At 36.1% G+C, this 19,036-nt stretch overlaps 1 protein-coding gene across 1 annotated transcript; it reads left to right on the top strand.

Moving 5' to 3' along the window:
* Positions 1-708: 708 nt before the first annotated feature.
* Positions 709-14,157, top strand: LOC127802033 (mitochondrial adenine nucleotide transporter ADNT1). Its single transcript, XM_052337670.1, has 8 exons — positions 709-1,131; positions 2,035-2,083; positions 8,957-9,120; positions 10,218-10,255; positions 11,130-11,242; positions 11,357-11,470; positions 12,600-12,944; positions 13,703-14,157. Exons 1-8 carry the CDS (start codon positions 974-976, stop codon positions 13,784-13,786), a joined length of 1,065 nt encoding a protein of 354 aa, XP_052193630.1. The 5' UTR covers positions 709-973; the 3' UTR covers positions 13,787-14,157.
* Positions 14,158-19,036: the final 4,879 nt, after the last annotated feature.

Raw genomic sequence — 19,036 nt, 5'->3', positions numbered from 1 at the left:
ATAATTATTTTTTCTTATCTCTTTTGTTTTCTATAAACCAACACATAATTTAAATTTTCAACTCGAACCAAAATATTATCAAAGACTAGATATCAGTTTTAGACAGCGCATAAATGGGTTTGCTCCATTAATAGAAAAAGGGAAAGAAACAAACTTGAAAAAGTAATTAATCCGAATTTGCAATTCCAAACCATGTATGAATTCTAATCTATAAAACTATTGGTCCAACTTATTGAATGTTGGACAAAATAAAATAAATATCAATTTGATGTTCACTCATGAAAAAAGAAATTAACAATTTGAAAGCCAAAAAGTTATTTCATAATTTTATCCTTATCCGGATGATGCTCAAAATGAAAACAAGATTTATTACAATTCAGGGGAACAATTTCAATTTTATTTTTTTTATCACACACCACTATAGGTACTTAAGGGGACAAAATCTAATAAAGACTAGCTAAGTTAATAATGTAATTTTAAGATACTTTCGATAGGGATAATGATCCAACAAATTCAAGCACCTCTCCTCTCCAACGTCATCCGTTCAGTACAATCACCGACTGGACTGGAAATGAGCCAACATCTCTACCTTACTTTCTGTTGGCCTCTCCAACGTGGCGAATAGGTGGAGCGAGTTTTCTCGTTCACACACTCTCGCGAGTAGGCCTATTCGAAACTGGCTTTATATATAAATACACACACACAGGCCAGCGGCAAAACGCCGTCACTTCGACTCAAAGGCAGTGCGCACTGTGCTGCGTTTGATCCACCAACCCTCTTTTCGCATCCACCGCCGCCGCCGCAAACCACAAGTCCGGAGAGGAGAAGGGAAGCGGAATGGTGGCCCTCGGTCTTCGTTAATCGCGTGGTGTTGTCGATCGCTGGCTGGATAACCAAGATCAGGGAGAATAGTTGAGCTAGGGTTCTGTGTGTGGAAGTCGTCGGCTTACCTTTGTGGGGAGCTTTTTCTGTGATGGCTTCGGAGGACGTGAAGACCGGAGAATCAGCGGTCTCGAAGATCGTCAATCTCGCTGGAGAGGCGAAGCTTGCGAGGGAAGGGGTTACGGCGCCGAGTTATGCGTTCCTCAGTATCTGCAAGTCTCTGGTTGCCGGAGGAGTCGCCGGAGGCGTGTGAGTTTTTTCTCTTTGTCTTGATAGATTTTCGTTTTTTCATGGGGGAATGAGTTTTTGTTTTTCCCTTTCCTTTTGCTATTTGGTCCGGCGGAATATTTAGGTAGGGGCAAGGAGACGAGCTCAGAAATCTTTAATTCTTTTCTTGTCTTTCCGTTTTCGTTTAAGAACAACCAGAGAGAACCACGCTTCATTTAGCCGACTTGTAATCAGGTAGAATTATGTGAGAAATATACCAAGAAGCAAGAAATTGTTCCTTTTCCAAAATATACTTGTTCTGCCAACAAAGTGACCCTCTCAGACCCTCGCAAGGTGGGGTTCCTTGTGCTTTGGGGACGCCCTTATTTAAGGAAAGAACTTCTCAGGCCACATAATACGTAGGTCTTGTGTGAAGATCCTGCCTTCTTTTTATTTTCTTTCATTTGTTTCTGGGGTGTTCTTATGTTGTAAATTATAGGCATATTCACATATCTATAATCTGATTACTCCTACAATAGCTGAAAAGGCATTTTAACCTTTCTTCATCTCGAAGTTGAGTAGTCTGGAAATTAGCTGCACAGGATCTGTTACTTCTGAATTTATCTTACTTCATGAAATGCTTGTATGTAAGGTTGAAATGTTGAGCATGTTGAATATGTTTTCCATATTTGATACTGGGCTGATATAATGGTATCCTATCCACTTCTCTAACATGAGAATGTACAATAATCACCCATTCATTTTTCTTGTAGTTCAGCTGGATGTTTAATCTTTAAATTGAGATTATAACCTTGTCAACTTATCATACTGCTTTTACCATAACGTCCATTATCTTCCCCCATTTATTAGAGCTTCTAGTTTGAGTTTCATCTTTGTGGTGTTGCTCTTTTGATCATTGAACTTAATTCTTATGTCTTACTGCAGGTCCCGAACTGCTGTAGCTCCATTGGAACGATTGAAAATACTGCTTCAGGTTAAGACATTTGGCCTTTTAGTAATTTTATTCATTTTACTTGTTATCCATGTACGTGATTGCTAATGGTTGCCAAATACTAATTATAGAAGGTTCATTGTTCAACTTTAATGGGTGCAGATCAATTCAGCTACATGAAACAATTAAACTTTGCATCAGTATAAGCTGATTGTTATTGTAGTGAAACAGATTTCCTTGATTGTTGTAGTTGTCCTGATATGTCCTTGTTTTGTCGTATTTTGAGCTTTCAGGCTAAAAGTTCCCAGAAGTTTCTACCGACAAAAACTAAAGAATTTGAGATCATAGTTATTCATGAAAAGACAACTCTATCTTGGCATTCAGCTTGAATAGGCTGCCAAGGAGATTGAAAATTGTTCTCATGGATGAACTGTATTCGTTCACGTGCTATTCGCTTAGTGGCTGATATTGCTTGTCTTTGTTGAAAATGAGTATTTCCTTTTCTAAATTTAGCATATTCCGAACCTGATCTTTGATTGTCTCATCCCAAACTTCTGGGGTGGTTTACACTTTCTTCCTCTTTAATTACAGTGAGCATATATTTAGAATTCTATTATCTTAGGGCCCATTTGATTTTATTGTTGATTTCCATATGTCTGTTTTTAGATTGTTGTATTTAGTTTCTGTTTTTAGTTGGAAAAATGAAAATTGAATCTGCTGTTTGATTGTTGCTGCCATTTTAAAAAATTTGAAAACAAAAAAATGGAAAATGTGTTTAAAAAGTCCACTTGCATAATTTCTTTTTTTCGTCACAATTCATATGGTGATGGAATGAGACGGAGAGGTGAGACAGTACTGTGGTTGGGGTAGGGGGCTTGTCAGACTAAGCAGTGAGCAGCAGGGAGGGATGGGGGGGCATTGCTGGAGGTGCCTTTCCAATCTAGGGAGCAGTGGAGTTAGGCTCTGAAGTGTTGATCTACACACTAGGGGACTGCTAGAGCTGGGGAAGAAGAAAGCCTGGTTGCTGGAGATGGGCAAGGTACGCTGCAACTTGTTAGAGGGAGGTCATCAGATCTGGCCAGATCTGACTTTGCAGCCAACCAGGGCTGTCTGATACTGTTGGGTCACCAGAGAGTTGGGAGAAGTGCCAGATGGGTTGTCCGAGGGAGATTGCCTTGTCAGAAGGCTCTGTCTGGTCGCAGCAGGCCTTGCCGCCGGTCCTTGTGTGATCACAGGTGATAGGTGTGTGGGTTCCTCCGTTATGGTTTTAACACTTACTGGTTTGAAACAGAAAAATGCCTTCCAGGCATTGCCAACTCCAAAACTTTGAACATGCCTTAAAAAAAATGATATTCCCTGTTTTTTGTTTCCAAAATTTTGAAACAAAATGATATTATTTTTTTTTTTTTTCACCAAAATTTGGAAAATGAAAACAAAAAGGTTTCTCCTGCTCAGATTTTGACAGAGGGAAGATTGGATCAAAGAAGTTTCTATTGCTCAAGGACTCCTTGTCGATTTCTCGCTGACTTAATGGGAGGATGAAGAAAATTATAAGAAAGGCAGGAATGCAAAGAAAGCAAGACCGAAGAAGACAACTAGTGTTAGAGGGGAAATTGCGGAGTCATTTTGGCCCATCCAATATTGGGAAACTCAATTTTGTGATGGTGGGATTATTAATACGAGAACAAAATTTTCTTTAGGATGTTAGGGTGTGTTTGATAGCATGGAAAATACATGGAAATGTCCCATCCAAGGAATTGAATTCCATGTTTGTTGTTTGACACACTACATTTTTCATAGAATTGAATTCCATGGTACAACCATTAAAGCATCATTTGGCCTATTTTCCATGGAAAATTCCATCTAGGGGGAGGTGGTTTTTGTTTTCCATGCAAGTTGAAAATTGTTTTCTTTTCCAATTAAATGCTATCAAATACACTCTTAGACAATCTCGCTACTTTTTGGGTGGAATAGGAGTCATCATCCCAGGTGGAAGGAGAGGAAAAATCTTTCAGATCTAACAAGGGGGTTGTTTAGGAAGAATTGGGAATTAGAGGGAATTTGGTGGAGAATTCAAATGGAAAGGGATGGAAACAACAAGAAAGGGGGAGAAAGTTTGAGAGAGAGAGAACAGAAAGGGATTCAATTCATTTCTCAACATGCCTTCCCTCCTCTAGCTATGGCTTATTTATAGCCTAGCAATACGTCTATCTGGAATGCACAATCCGGTAAAGCACAACCACTATAACAACTAAGTACAATCAACAAGCATAAGAGGAAAAACACAATTATTGCCCTGCCCCTAGGAACATGTTGAATACCCCTTCCCTTGAAACATTTATTGTCCCCAAGAAATGTCAAAAGTTGGCTACGGATCAATGGATCAACCAATTCCAGCCTTCACTTCCTGGTTTATCCTTCTTTCTTTCTTTCTCCATTGCGTTTCCTCATGGAGGAGTTGAAGTGTTGCAGTGTTCGTAGCTGTTGAATGTTCTTTCTTTGTTTTAGTTTTGCCATCAAACTCGATAGCCTGTATAGAGTGCAGTTGAGACTTTGGAACCACTTTTTGTAATAATTTTTTCCTTGTTTTATTGGCGATCACTATGCAATGATCGGTTTCTTCTTGGAGAATGACCCCTTTGTCGTCTTCTTCCTTTTCTTCTTCTAATCCTTCCACTCGGTAATGCTGGAAGAACCGTTCACAACGTCGGATCCACCATTGCGGTTTGTCACCCTTGAATGCTGGAATCTCCATCCTTGGCATTGGAGTATGAGATTGAAATGTATGCACTCCTCTGACAGAAGTCTCCAGTACAAATTCTGATCACTCCTCTATTTCCAGAGGATCAGGAGCACGCTATTGGAATCTTGATCCTGCTAGGATCGAAGCCGTGGTGGACCTTGGAGGGAAGTCCATCGGTAAGCTTGCATTAGGCAGTTGGGGAAACATACATAGGACAGTGCTCAATTGTTGGCCAATTCCGGTGAATTCTTCTTTAAGGCTCGCTACATCTTCTCAAACACCAGTAACCCCCGCTCGGACACTCTTCTCCAATGACAACATCGCCTCTCGAGTGGCCAAATTTTCTGCCTTGCCACGACTCACCTCCTCCTGAGTTTGGCGAAGGCCTAGCTCCTTCGTCTCCAATCACTCCTCCAGTTGCTCCTGATTTTGTCGAAGGCTGATCTCCAATGCATCCAATCGGGTTTCTAGCTGCTTCATTCTAGTTCCTTCCGCCATCGCTCAATTCACTAGTCGCGCCTTCGCTCAATTAACTACCATAGTGCAATGGATTTGATGAGTGGAGGTGTTTGATGGCAATTGTGTTGAGCTCTGATCACTTGGATTTGCTGCTCGCCGTCGACTTGGTCGAAATCAGATGGTTGGGGGATTGCTTGGCTCTAGTTTTCTGTTGAGTTCGATTGATTAGAATCGCCTTGCTCTGAACTTTGATTAGTATCTCCTCCATTCTACACTTGCTGAAGATCAGGACTATCAGTGGCCGTGACTCGGCACTCCCTCAATTCAATTCAATCGCTGGATTCTCTGCAACTAATCGCTATTGAATTGTGATCTTTGCTGCTTCAAGATCGCTTGGATCTACCCTAGCCTGTGCCTTCTTATCACCTCAATCACTGTCCAATGGTCAGAGGACCATTGGCTTTGATACCAATTGTCAGATCTTTGGATCTGACAAGGGGTTGTTTAGGAAGAATTGGGAATTAGAGGGAATTTGGAGAAAGAATTCAGAAGGAAAGGGCAGGAAACAGAAAGAAAGAGGGAGAAAGTTTGAGAGAGAGAGAGATAACAGAAAAGGATTCAATTCATTTCTCAACATGCCTTCCCTCTAGCTATGGCTTATTTATAGCCTAGCAATACATCTATCTGGAATGTACAGTCTGGTAAAGCACAACCACTATAACAACTAAGTACAAGCAACAAGCACAAGAGAAAAAACACAATTATTGCCCTGCCTCTAGGAATGTGACAAGATCTGAGCTGGTGGCAGTTTTCCCCACTCAGATTCGGAACTGAACTTAGAGGCCTTGAAGACTTGGGAATTGGGTAAATTGTTGGGTCTTAAAGCGGATGCCTGAGATGTGAAAATGATTCAATGGGGCTTGAGGAGTGGAGTCCAGCAAAGAATAGGGAGTGTGGTGAAGATGAGGTTTCAGATGCATCTCTGGCTGTTGGTTTCTGTTGGAGGTGGGGTCTTATCTTTCTTTTGTTCTCTCTAGGTTGGGTTTGCAGTTTTGTTTGGTTCCATCCTATATTCTCTAATAAATTTTATCACCTTCCATAAAAAATAAAAAAAGAGAGAATGAAAACAAAAAAGTTTTTGCATCTTTTTCCCCACCCCTCTCTTTCCTTTCTCCTGCTACTTAATCTACTAGAATGTTTTTGCAATATGAATTCATTAGTTTGTAATGTATTTTGTTTCTTCAAGTTTATTAAAGAATACATTTATCTGATAAAAATATATTCTTCACCACTGTAATGTTTGTGTTACTGTTTGTGGAAGCTGCCTTAAAGTGTCTTCTATATTTTTGGTGCTTGTATGTTAACAGTCTTCTATCTTAATATTTGTGATGCATAACCAAAAGAAACCAAGAACAAACTAAAATTCAATCAGAAATCAATTCAATATCTCAATCAATATCAGTTATCAAAGTATGCTTCAAAGAATCCACCCATATTGCCCCTAGGGCATAGCTCGGAGAATGGGCTCATAATATGCTGGTGTCATCTCGGTGAGTTGTGGGTTCAAACCCTGGCTTTCTTGAGGCACATCCCGTGATTTACCTCCCCCTGCGTAATCAAGGGCATGAGCACAAGGGGCCACGTAAGGACGGTCATCCCAAGAATCCACCCATTTTGGCTATAACTCCTATCCAAATTCTATCCTAACTAGAATTCTAAACAATGGAAGCTAGTGTTATTAAAGGCTCAAGGCATACTAAGGCGCAAAAGGGTGTTGGAGCTTGAGGCGCAAGGCGAGGAGCGCGCCTGATAGAACTAGGTGTATGCTTACTTAAAAAAAAAGAAAAATATATATCCTACTTGAAAAATAAGGTATAAAATAAGTTCTAACTTCTAATGACATATTTACAAGTATGTTGTCAAGGAAATTAAAAAATTCAACATATACTGATGAAAAGAATAATAAAAAATGCCAAAAGATGTAATTTAAAAGTCTTTAAGTCAACTTTAATTAAATCTTAAAAAAATTTATAGGTCTTAAATATTAATGAAGATTAACTAATTATGCATTTTAAATAATCTAAAAATCATCCTCATCATCAAGATCAAACATTTCTATATTTTCATTATTAGAAGCATCATCTCTAATATCTTCTTCCACATTTACTTTTCTTGTTGGATGATTTCTATGGTTAGAAGTGTGATGATAGTTTCATACATTTTTTTGGTAGGTAATATATTAGACTTGAATTTGCATTTTTCTTTGTATAATGAAAACTCAGCCTCCACGGTGTCTATAAATATTGATCACGCCAATAGAATGTTGATTATTGGATATTGAGTGTAGTTTGCCTTTTTATTATTGAAATAATATAATTTTAAGAAAATTGTGACTTGAACAACTTTAACAAAACATTGTTGAAGTAACAATCAAGGAAGATGGGAAACTAAGGAAAAGCCACTATTTAACTTGGGCCTATGAAAATATAATTTTCTTTTTCCCTTTTTGTCCACTTCTTGCATCTGGGGTGATATATAGAAGCCTAAGAAAGATGGTTGCAAGTATGGGATTGTTGTTTTGGTGACTTAATGTTGCATTTTGTTATTGCATACTTTGAATTTGTTCAATTCTCCCTATCCATCTTCCTCTAGCTCAAATTCAATTGGAGCATTTGAAGTAGTAGCCTTTTTACTTATTGTCAAATTTGTAGTTGAAGCAATAAATTAAAACCCTAAATAGTAAAAAATTAAATAAAGTAAAAACAGTGAATAAAAATCCTGAAAAATAGCTAAAAAGCCCAAGGCGCGCCTTGTCACGCCTTTTGGTTTGCGCCTGCCTGGAATGCTTTCAGGCGCCCAGGGTGCGCCTTGCGTCTAGGCGCGTCTTTAATAACACTGATGGAAGCATAATCAGATACTAACTAGGAAAAATAATCAAAGATTATCTAGGAAAGAAATAAGGAAAGGTAAACAAAGATTAATTAAGAAATAAGCAAAAGAAACAAATAATGCTAATTTCTATATTTACGCCTAGAGCAATATTCACCAAAAATATTTGCTTCTATTCCCTCCATCATATTGCCTTCATGCTATGCTGATCTTATCACATGTTGGTTCTGATAGACCACCGATTCACTGGACATATCAAAGGCGTCCAAGGAATCAGGGATAGTTCGGGAATTAGGGAAATTAGGCTGGTGGTTGTAACAGCCAGCCTGTTAGAGGAGGGGTAGAACAGGAATTGCAAGGTTGTGTAACAACCTGCATGTGCGGATTCTAATTCCGTTAGAGAATGAGGAATAAAAGAGAGTGGAGGAAGGGGAGGGGGGGGGGGGGAGGGGTGTGAAGAATTTTCCAGAAAGTAGGAGAGATTAAGGGCCTCTCAAAGTGCCCTGTTTTCTTTCTTTTTTGGCTGTAATTGGTTTGGAACTCTTGCTTATTGAATCAAGCTATCTTTCAATTCTTAGAAGTTAGAATTCTACCAGGTTCATGAATGTTCAAATATTTTTGGGGCTATATGTTTTTGACTTGTTAAGATGAATTTTGAAATTTTTTGTAGACTGGTTTTTGTGAAGGATCTATGTCTTTTGAAGGATCTCTATGTCTTTTGGTTATAAAAAGAACTCCAATTGCCAAATTCTATTCTATTGTTGGCAAACAATGTCACATGTACTATCGTACTCTTTGCTTTAATTAGTTTTTGAATTGTGCAGGTACAAAACCCTCATAACATTAAGTACAACGGTACAGTTCAAGGCCTTAAATACATTTGGAGAACTGAGGGCTTCCGAGGACTGTTTAAAGGCAATGGCACGAACTGTGCTCGTATTGTTCCAAATTCAGCAGTCAAGTTCTTCAGCTATGAGCAGGCTTCTAAGTATGGAATTTTCTAATTCCTTAACATATTTTGATACATTAATTAGCTTTTTACACTTGGACACCCTTTATTTCATTATTTCTAATTTGGTTAACAGATTTCGGCATTATAATGTAAATGATTTTATATTGTTTCCTAATCGTGATTTCTTTACTCAGTTGAATATAACTTTTTCCAATTATTTGGCTTGGCTACCTTATTTGTTAGTGGTGTTGATTTATTGGATTGATGCTTTCTATATTATTTGTGAAGCTAGTTTTTCCAAATCAGCTATATTTGGGGTGAATGTCTACCTAACAGGGCAGTTATATGTCTGGCTTCAAGTTTGTCCTTGGACTAGTTTTCGGGTTCTGTAGTGTCCTTCAAGTGATTGATGTATAGCCTTTAGGATTTATTTTATTTTCGAGTATGGGTTGCAATTCATGGTGCCTTTTTGATTAATCTGATTCCAGCTCTCTTAGCACTAATTTACAAACCCATGGCAACCCATGGTTCTTAGAATTCATTGGCATTGAAATTAATGGTTTTGAGAAGACAATCTGATGTCAGATGGATGAAAGAACAGATATGAAACAGATTTTGGAGTCAGTTGTATATAAAATGGTAGTGTTCGTTACCTCTTCCCACTTCTTTGTGGGGGTAAGGGTGAGTAAGATTGTGTATAAAAACAACTCTCCTGACTTGCAAAGTGGGGAGCCTTGTGCATTGGGGGTATCGTAACCTCCCCCATTATCTGATATTTTGGGGGATATTTGTTTCAATGGGGAAAGAATAATTAAATTATTGCTATTCTCGTGTGCACATTAACGCATATCTGTTGATGTGTATTGCTATTTTATGCCTTAGTCTTTTTGACAACTATTTTATCTGGGCAGCTGTTTTATATCGTGTATATGTGCTTCTTCTTGTTGGATCATGCCATGTGGCAGAACTTGCTTCACTTTTGTTTGTTTTATATAGGCCCAACACTAGCTGTCTCTTTTTAGCAGTTTGTATGCAGCCCCAATTTGTTTCTAACAGCAAATGGGATTTGATTTTCCTTGCATTTCTGTCCAGGTTGTTCTTTCTGCTGACTGTTCCTTTTTGTATTGAAACAGGGGTATCTTATGGTTATATCAGCAGCAAACTGGCAATGGTATACTGAACTTTATTTCTTTTCTTTTTTCATTTCTTTTCTGTTCAACTTTCTTTTTTCAGGTGTCAGAAATTGATTTTTGTAGATTATATCATTTGAATACTTTGTCCACATCTCAAAAGGCCAGTTCTTATCATGATTCCCAAGAATACAACATTCTATCTAACTAGTTACTTAATACTGATTGGATATTGTACAATGTTGTAGCAGATTACTATAACTTGGCACTTGTATTCTCTCCTATATTTTTTCTTTTTAAACCCTCAGGATGTTGTGGAATATGTTTTACTGCCTATCTGTGGTCATCTTAACAATTTCATCTGCATCATTCATTTTCCAGTTTTTTGGTTGTAGCTGGATTTCTGAGAATAAACATTTCATTATCCCATTTATACTTTTTTGATTAATGTTGCTAAGCGATATACAGGTAATAGTTGCCTAGTTGGGTTTATGATCATGTGCAATGGTGAAATTGTCCTTTGTATCTCTTGGATTTTATTGTGTTTTCTATGGTATATACATTATGAACTTAATAAAGGGTTTGTACTTTGAATGTCCTTATGAGTGGCAAATACAGAAGTTTGTTAATTACTGAGACTGAGAAAGCCTAAAGTTTTGAAAAAAAATCAGAGATACTTCTGTCTGAAACATCACATTATTATGATAAGATCGTCGCAGGCTGGAAATATACAGAACTCTATAAAATTTATTTACAGCATATTTATTCATATGAACAATCATTTTACTTACAACCACCTAAATCACATATTTAATAATTTGTGGAAGTGCTGATGATCTCTGTTTGCATCTCCAATAACCCTGAACTCTATCTGAGACTGTCTCTGTTTTTGTTCATTTTGTTTTTTAATTACAGAAGATGCTCAGCTCACTCCTCTATTACGACTTGGAGCTGGAGCCTGTGCTGGAATAATTGCCATGTCTTCAACTTACCCTATGGATATGGTCCGTGGCAGGTTGACTGTACAGGTATTGTATGTATCCTTCAGGACGGTTGTATATTTGGAAGGGTCAAGTGTTTCTTTATGCATATTGCCTACCTTCTGCGTTTGCATTGGGATGACCTGTTTTTTTCCTTCACAGACAGAAAAGTCTCCTTATCAGTACAGAGGGATGTTCCATGCTTTATCAACTGTACTCCGTGAGGAAGGCCCACGAGCTTTATACAAGGGCTGGCTTCCTTCTGTCATTGGAGTTGTAAGTTCTTGTACATATCCTGGAAGTGATTAGTACAACTATGATCACTGCATTTTTGTCTGTGGAAGTTCTAGAGTTCTGACCGTTCAAATGAAAACATTTGAAAGTAAAACCATCATTTTTATCTTCCCTCGCTCTTGGAGTGGTGTGCCTCCATCCAAACTGATAGTAATAGCATTTCTATGGACAATTTCAAGAGTCAAATGGTGCTTAAGAATATTGACTAGGAGAGAGTGCTAAATCAGAGAAAAAAAAAAAAAAACCGTTAGCCTTTCTCTCATCGCTCTTCCTCCTAAGAAAGCAAATTTACAAATGGATTCTGTAGGCAAAGCATGGATGATCTTTGATAAGTAGATGGCATGAAGCAATTTCACCTTAGTTTGAGCTCAGCCTGAATGCTAAAGCACTTTTGCTAAACTTGGTTAAGCATGGTATTAGTCCACCTGAATGCAATAGGATTAGCTTGACTTTGGGGGTCTTGTTTGGCTTTAGTCTGTGACAATTTTCTTCGAACAAAATAGGACACTTGAATCAGTATATATGATACTATATTTTTTAGTAATTTGAGTGATAGTAGCCATCCAAGAGGTAAATGGAGACGATATGGTGTGAAAATAAAAAGAAACTACTTTGAAGAGTTAAGGGATGTCTTCCCTCTCTGAACTAAATAGAAAATGCTATAAGATGTAATAGCTTTTTCTATTTGTATCATCATGTATCATTAATTAAACACAATATCATTAATTAACTAGAAGGCATTATTACTCACCATGATAGAAAAGAAAGACTTACGTAACGAAACACAATATCACTAATTAACTAAAGGCATTATCGGAAGAATTCCTTCATGTTGTATTCAGTATGAATAGCTTGTGCAATGACTAGGAGGCAATTTGATCTATGTACGTATGCATTTTTTTTTTTTTGTATGTATGAATGATTTCTTTTGTATTTGTGTATGCAAGTGCAAAGGAGTGGTTGGTTCCTATTTTGTGCAATAAAATATATGGAGTTGAAGGCTAAAAATAAAAATGTTTTTGATGAGTTATGACACTGATTTTTTATTTTTAATATTGTTTTCTTATCTCGTGACATTCATTGACCTTGTGCTCTCATTTGAATTTTGCAGATTCCATATGTGGGTCTCAACTTTGCTGTGTATGAATCTTTAAAGGACTGGTTGATTAAAACTAGACCTTTTGGACTGGTTGAAGATTCTGAGTTGGGTGTGACTACAAGGCTGGCATGTGGAGCTTGTGCAGGCACTGTCGGCCAAACTGTTGCTTACCCCCTTGATGTTATTCGTCGTAGAATGCAAATGGTGGGGTGGTCCCATGCTGCTTCTGTAGTTGCTGGAGATGGGAGGAGCAAGGCTCCACTTGAATATACTGGGATGATTGATGCTTTCAGACAAACTGTTAGGCATGAAGGTTTCAGAGCACTTTACAAGGGGTTGGTCCCTAACTCAGTGAAGGTCAGTCTAAGGCATATCCTCTTACCTGCCATCTACTTCTTTCCTCACAGCTTTTCTTAGTGTTTTGAAATACCAAGTTTTTTTAACAAAGAAATTTTTCTGGTGCCCCAACCAGTAATCTTTATAAACCCTTTAAATAAATTTCTAAGTCACTAGAACCCAAGATATGAATATAAAAGTCGTCCATTTCCACCAAAATAAAACTTAGTTCATTGTAAATTTTTTGTTCTGTAGAGAAAGTGTATTCTTGATATACTTTAAACAGGTGAAAGTGTTTAATATTCTTCCATTTTGTTGGATAGGCTCATAGTAGAATTTTTTTTTTTTTACATTTCAAATAAAATAGGGAGCTGAAACATATGGTTTTTTAGTTTAGCGGTCAAGTGATATAAAGCTATAAGAGGTCTTTATAATTAACCATTGTTTTCATTATAAAAAGGCAAAATCATAATTTAATTTCTTTATTTTGTGAAGTGAACCTCAGTTATCTCTTGCCATACTACAAGGGGTGTTGATGTACAATTTTATTGTAGAGACCATGTTATACAAGAACATAGACGAGGGGAGTTCTCAGTAATTGTCACTAACTTTTAATAGTTATCCCCAAATTTTATATTGGATAAGTAATTAATTGACAAAATTGCACCATAACCACATTTTACTTGTGGAGTTCAAGTTCATATCAATAATGTTCAGTTTTTGTATGTGTTTATTCCCTGAAACTGCTAATGGATAACACTTCTATTTATCCTGTTCAGGTGGTCCCATCAATAGCCATCGCCTTTGTGACTTATGAGCAGGTGAAGGAGTTCCTGGGAGTTGAGATAAGGATATCGGACTGAAATGCGGGACCTCTGGCGTTTTTGTAGGGGCAAGGGAGAAGATCGATGACAAGGTGGACGGACAAGGTGGACGACGGGAAGTGAGGCCTTGTCTAATGCCGAGAAAACAGAGAGGTAGGAAAGGGCTGGAGTTTTTAGAGATTAGGTTGGACCTGTGTTCTCGTGTTCTATGTTTCCTCCCCGCCTTTAGTTATATATTATGTATGTTCTGTGAGAGACCTGCTTTAGGGTTGAGTTCAGCTGCTGCTCATTCATATGGTATGCTAAAAATAATAAGCATCTGGTCCTGGTTTTGTAGAGAATTCTCTTTAATTCTCTATGGATCATTGTACTTTGCTCAAGATGAATGCAAAAATAATGTTTTCTTATTATCATGGAAGAGCATAATCTTATTTCCCGTTTCAATTTGTTACAATTTATTTGATGTATGGAGTTGGTTGTGATGGTTAGTTATTATGCCCATTGAGGAGCTGTTCGTCCTTAATTCACTAGAAGGGTACTACTATAAGTAGACTGGGTTTTAAATCTTCACGAAGATCTCCTAATGGTATCATTTGTATATTTACAAGTATTTTAGACTCTTCTTTAGTCTTTGTTGAGTTTCTTCCGCACTGCCAGCGAGAGGTGGTGACATCTGCTGCTTGCTGCCTCTTCATGCGTACTTTACATTCTTCTGCCGTGCCTGAAGGGCATTTCAAAAACAAAAATTAATTTCTATATTCCGTGTCTCCCCTCTTCTCTTTGAAACTATATAATGACAAATCGAAGACTTGAAATCATGGCGGATATTTGTACTCTTAGGTTTGGGTGAGAATGATGATGGAGTGGAATGAAAATGGGGGGAAGATTTATGATTGTTTGGCGTGGAATGATCTGGAAATTGAGGAAAATACTACTGTCATTCGTTCATTCTCTCTAGGACTTTATTTTTGTCTCTCGAATTAGAAGAAGAATAGATGATATGAAGATGCATGAAAAATTTTCCTTGTGTGTGTGAAAACATTAGCTTTTGGCTGCTTTTGAACATGATGATTTGATTTTGTCATTTACTATTTGAAATTTGGAACTTCAAATCTTCATTATATTTGAAATGACATTTACATAGGTATCATTCCAAATAACAAAATTTTCGAATGAAAACATTTGAAATTTCTATATGCAAATGTGACTTTGGGCCTGTTTGTTGCAGCTTAAAAAGTGTAACTTTTAGCTTTTAGCTTCAAAAAAGTTGGGATGTAATGTTTGTTTTAGTTTATAGAATTCTAACTTATACCTTTTACTAGATTTTAGAAATGGTAGAAGCTGGTTTTTTCAAAGCTAGGGTATCTCAGCTTTTACAACTTCTGCTTAAATGATTATATTTTTATAACAATTTTGCTCTTATTTTTAATAAAGAATTACTCTCCTGTCTACACAATCATGAGTTTTTATTCTCCACCGCCATCTCCATTTTCAAATCTCTTCATCTCTCTCGCCATTTTCCTCTCTCTATACTTTAATTAATTTTTTTATAACACTTGAAACTTATACATATACACTAATTAATTTTTAAATTATCATTCTATAACTACTAAGGGTATTATGGACAATTATACAAAAATAAGTTATTTTACAATTTATGATATCAAACACCACAACTAATTAACTACAACTTCTAAGAAGTTGCAGCAAATAGGTTTACAACTTATTCTAAGTTTTAGAAGCTATAATTTAAAAAATTATAAGGTATAATTTCTTTAATTAAGCTGCAACAAACGGGGTTTTTATAGCCCATTTCATTTGTTTGAATTCCATTTCTTACCTAAGGCTCTCTCTCCCAAACAATGCTTAATGCCCTTTCAAATACACATTTTAGGATAAATTATACCCATCACCTTGAGGTTAAGTTATAAAATACAAAATCCTTCAAGTTATAAAAGATTATAAGGATTCTCATTCTCATTAAAATCAAGGGTAAAATAATCATTTTATCCTTTATTTTTTAAAATAAATTGATCATGCACTTCTTAAACTTTGGCCATTATACTAAACCATCTTTTACACTTTAAAATTCAGCAAATCAATGCTTAAACTTTTTAAAATTAGTCATGAGATCCTCTTAGGGGATGCATGGTCAATTTTTTAATTATATCTCGTGTTGAAATCTCTTTTTCTCTTCTTTTCTTTGATCAATCTGTTTGTCTATTTGTCTTTCTCCTCCCTTCTCTTTAGAACTACCTATTCTCCTCATTTGGGTCTTTAATCAGGACATTCTTAGACTTTTAATTTTTACCAAAATAGTTATTGAACTTTCTGAAATGGCAAAGATACCTCTACATAAGAGATAACATTAATAAAATTAAATTAAGTTAAATTTGTCCTTAATATCTATTTAATTAAGTTCTAATTAAATATAATATAAAAAATAAAACTAAAAACTATAGGCCATCCTTTTTTGACATCCATACCCAATGTCTCTCATATTTTTCTTTCTTTCTAGATTACTAGAACCTATTCCATCATTGGGATACAATGATTGGTTCGTTTTATTTTTATTTTATATTAAATTAACTTAATTAAATAGATATTAAAAATAATTTTAACTTAATTATTTAGTTTAACTAACTTCTTTTGGTTCAAGGGATGTCGTGGTCTTTTTGGGAAAATTTAAGTGAAAAATAAAAGTTTAGAGAGTTTTCGAGCCAAAGAACCAAAATTCAAGGAGTTTTGTAAAATCGATTTCCTTAATGGAGTTAGTAATGGATTGAGTATTGTGGTTAATTTTAGAAAGTTTAAGAATTGATTTGACACATTTTAAAGTTTAGGGGCACTGAAGCCCAGTGGCCAAAGTTCATGAGGTAAAGTATATAGTCAATTTATCTTTTTTTTTTTTTTTTAATTTTTCTTTCTTGAGTTGAAGTTTCTCTTTCCTTTTTTCTCTCTCTTAATGACTATGGCGCCAATAGTTAGAATCATCTTTATCCTCTTTTTCTTTGGAGCTATCTTTATCTCCTTTTAGGTCTTTTGACCTAGATGTCCTTGGAAGTTTTATTTTTTGTCAAATTTGTTTGTAAACTTTTCTAAAATAGTCAAGACATCCTTACACAAGAAATGACATTAATTAAATTAAATTAAATTAAAATTGTCTCTAATATCTATTTAAATAAGTCCAATATAATACAATATAAAAGCTAAAATTTAATAATATAGGCTACGATTCATTGGAATCCATAGTTAATGGTTAGTGTCTTTTATTTTTAAACTTATTCCTCGTCCAGAAATGAATATTGGCTCATTTTATTTTTTATTTTGTATTAAATTTAACTTCATTAAATAGATATTAGGAATAATTTATATTAAATTAGTTTAACTAACTTTGGTTCTTACATAGGTTTAGGGGGTGTTGTGGAATTTTTGAAAAAATTCAGGGATCGGTTTAGCTAAAATAAAAGTTTAAGAAGTGTTTAGTCTAAAGATCTAAATTTTAGAGTGTGTATAATCAATTTACTTGACATTATTAGTAATGGAGGAAGTGTCATGATTAATTTTAAAAAGTTTAGACACTAATTAAGGAAATTTTAAAATTTAAAAGGTGTCAAAGTCTAATGACCAAAGTTTAGGAGGGGGGGGGTATATGGTCAATTTACACTTTTTTAAATTACTTTCCAGCACAAATCTCCTGTCTCTCTCTCTCCGTTCCTTCTTTCCTTCATCTAATCTCTCTCCATTTTTCTTTATTCTACGACATAGTGACACAACTAGAATCATCTATCTTTCCTCTCGCTAACCTATAGTTGGGATCCAAATTCAGATAAAATCTATTTGGATGTTTGGGTTCTAAATTGGGAGCCAAATTGGAAAAATCAAGAGAAAGGTATTACCATTGCAAGAACCTTACACCTCTCTTTCTCTTTCTCTTTCTCCTTCTCCATTTTCTTCTTTTTTTTTGGTAATTTTTTTTCTCCTTTCTTATTTTTTCCCCTCTCCAAATTAAGGTTTGACCTTGGCTTTCCAATGAGTCACAAAAAAAAAGAAGGAAGGAATGCATAGGGGTGTGCAATTTTTCGGTTTAACCGAACTGACCGAACCGATCAATTCAGTTTTTAGATTGGTTTATTTGTGGTTCGGTTTGTTCAGTCACTTACTCGAAGAAACCAAACTGACCGATATCTAAAACGACGTCATTTTGTATTTCTTATAACGATGTCGTCTTGCATTTAAAACCTATATACCCCAACCCGACCCCATTTCAGTCTATTCGAGAAGCTTCCCGAGTTCAGAGAGAGAGAGAGAGAGAGCTAAATCAGAAACCCTAACCCCCATTCCGAACCGAACCCCGACCGTCGCGGTTGTTGTCATCCGTTGCCTCCGCCTTCCGTCGCCCTCGATTCTTTCGTCGCCTTCACCTTCCGTCGCCCTCGATTCCTTCGTCGCCTCCGCCATCCGCACGCTGCGTTTCCCTTTGCTGTTAGACGTCGACTAGTCACATAAGTGATAGGTGAGTCTCATGACTCTTATCGCGTCTCTCTCTCTCTCTATCTCCATCTCTCCGGTATTTAACTTGTTTGTTGATAACTTGATTTTGCAGATATTAGCGTCGATCATCACCATCTGTCCGCTTTCCATCTTTCATCCACTCCTAGGTATTTTTTGATTTATTTTTTCTTTTGGTTTTGGTTTTGATATGCGACGTACTCAACAATTGGTTTGGTTTTGTGGTTTTGTAACTTTGTTTTGTTTTGTGGTTTTGAGTCTCAACTTTGTGTACACAGTACACTGTTGCGAGCCACTTATGCTGATTGCTGACCGATTGATTCATTAAAATGTGTTGTAGTTGTGGAATTTTTGTGTTTGGTTTGGTTGGATAGAATTAAATATTTATTTCTTTATTTTGTGTTGTCTTGAGGTTCATTATTAATTTATTGATGAGAAAAAACTACATTTCTAATTTGTTCTCTGGTTCCAAACTAGGGTTTAGCTTCCGACTTCATTTATAATCAACTGATAAATATGCATGATTTATGTTAATTTATGTAAAATTGAAAGAACTTACTAGAACTAGAATACATTTAATTAATAGAATACATTTAATTGAAAGAAAATAACTCACTGGAATTAGAAACTAGGGTTTTATCTTCTGCTTTATGTTTTCTTTTTTGGCTCTCTCTCTCTCTCTCTAGGTTATAATAACAGAATACATTTAATTAATAACACTATTTAAATAAGTTATTAATAATAGAATACATTTAATTAACAACAGTATTTTAAGAA

Source organism: Diospyros lotus, chromosome 5, assembly GCF_014633365.1.
Source record: "Diospyros lotus cultivar Yz01 chromosome 5, ASM1463336v1, whole genome shotgun sequence".
Classification (NCBI taxonomy): Eukaryota; Viridiplantae; Streptophyta; class Magnoliopsida; order Ericales; family Ebenaceae; genus Diospyros; species Diospyros lotus.
The sequence above is the reverse complement of the archived record's forward strand: the minus strand, read 5'-3'. Positions and strand labels throughout refer to the sequence as shown.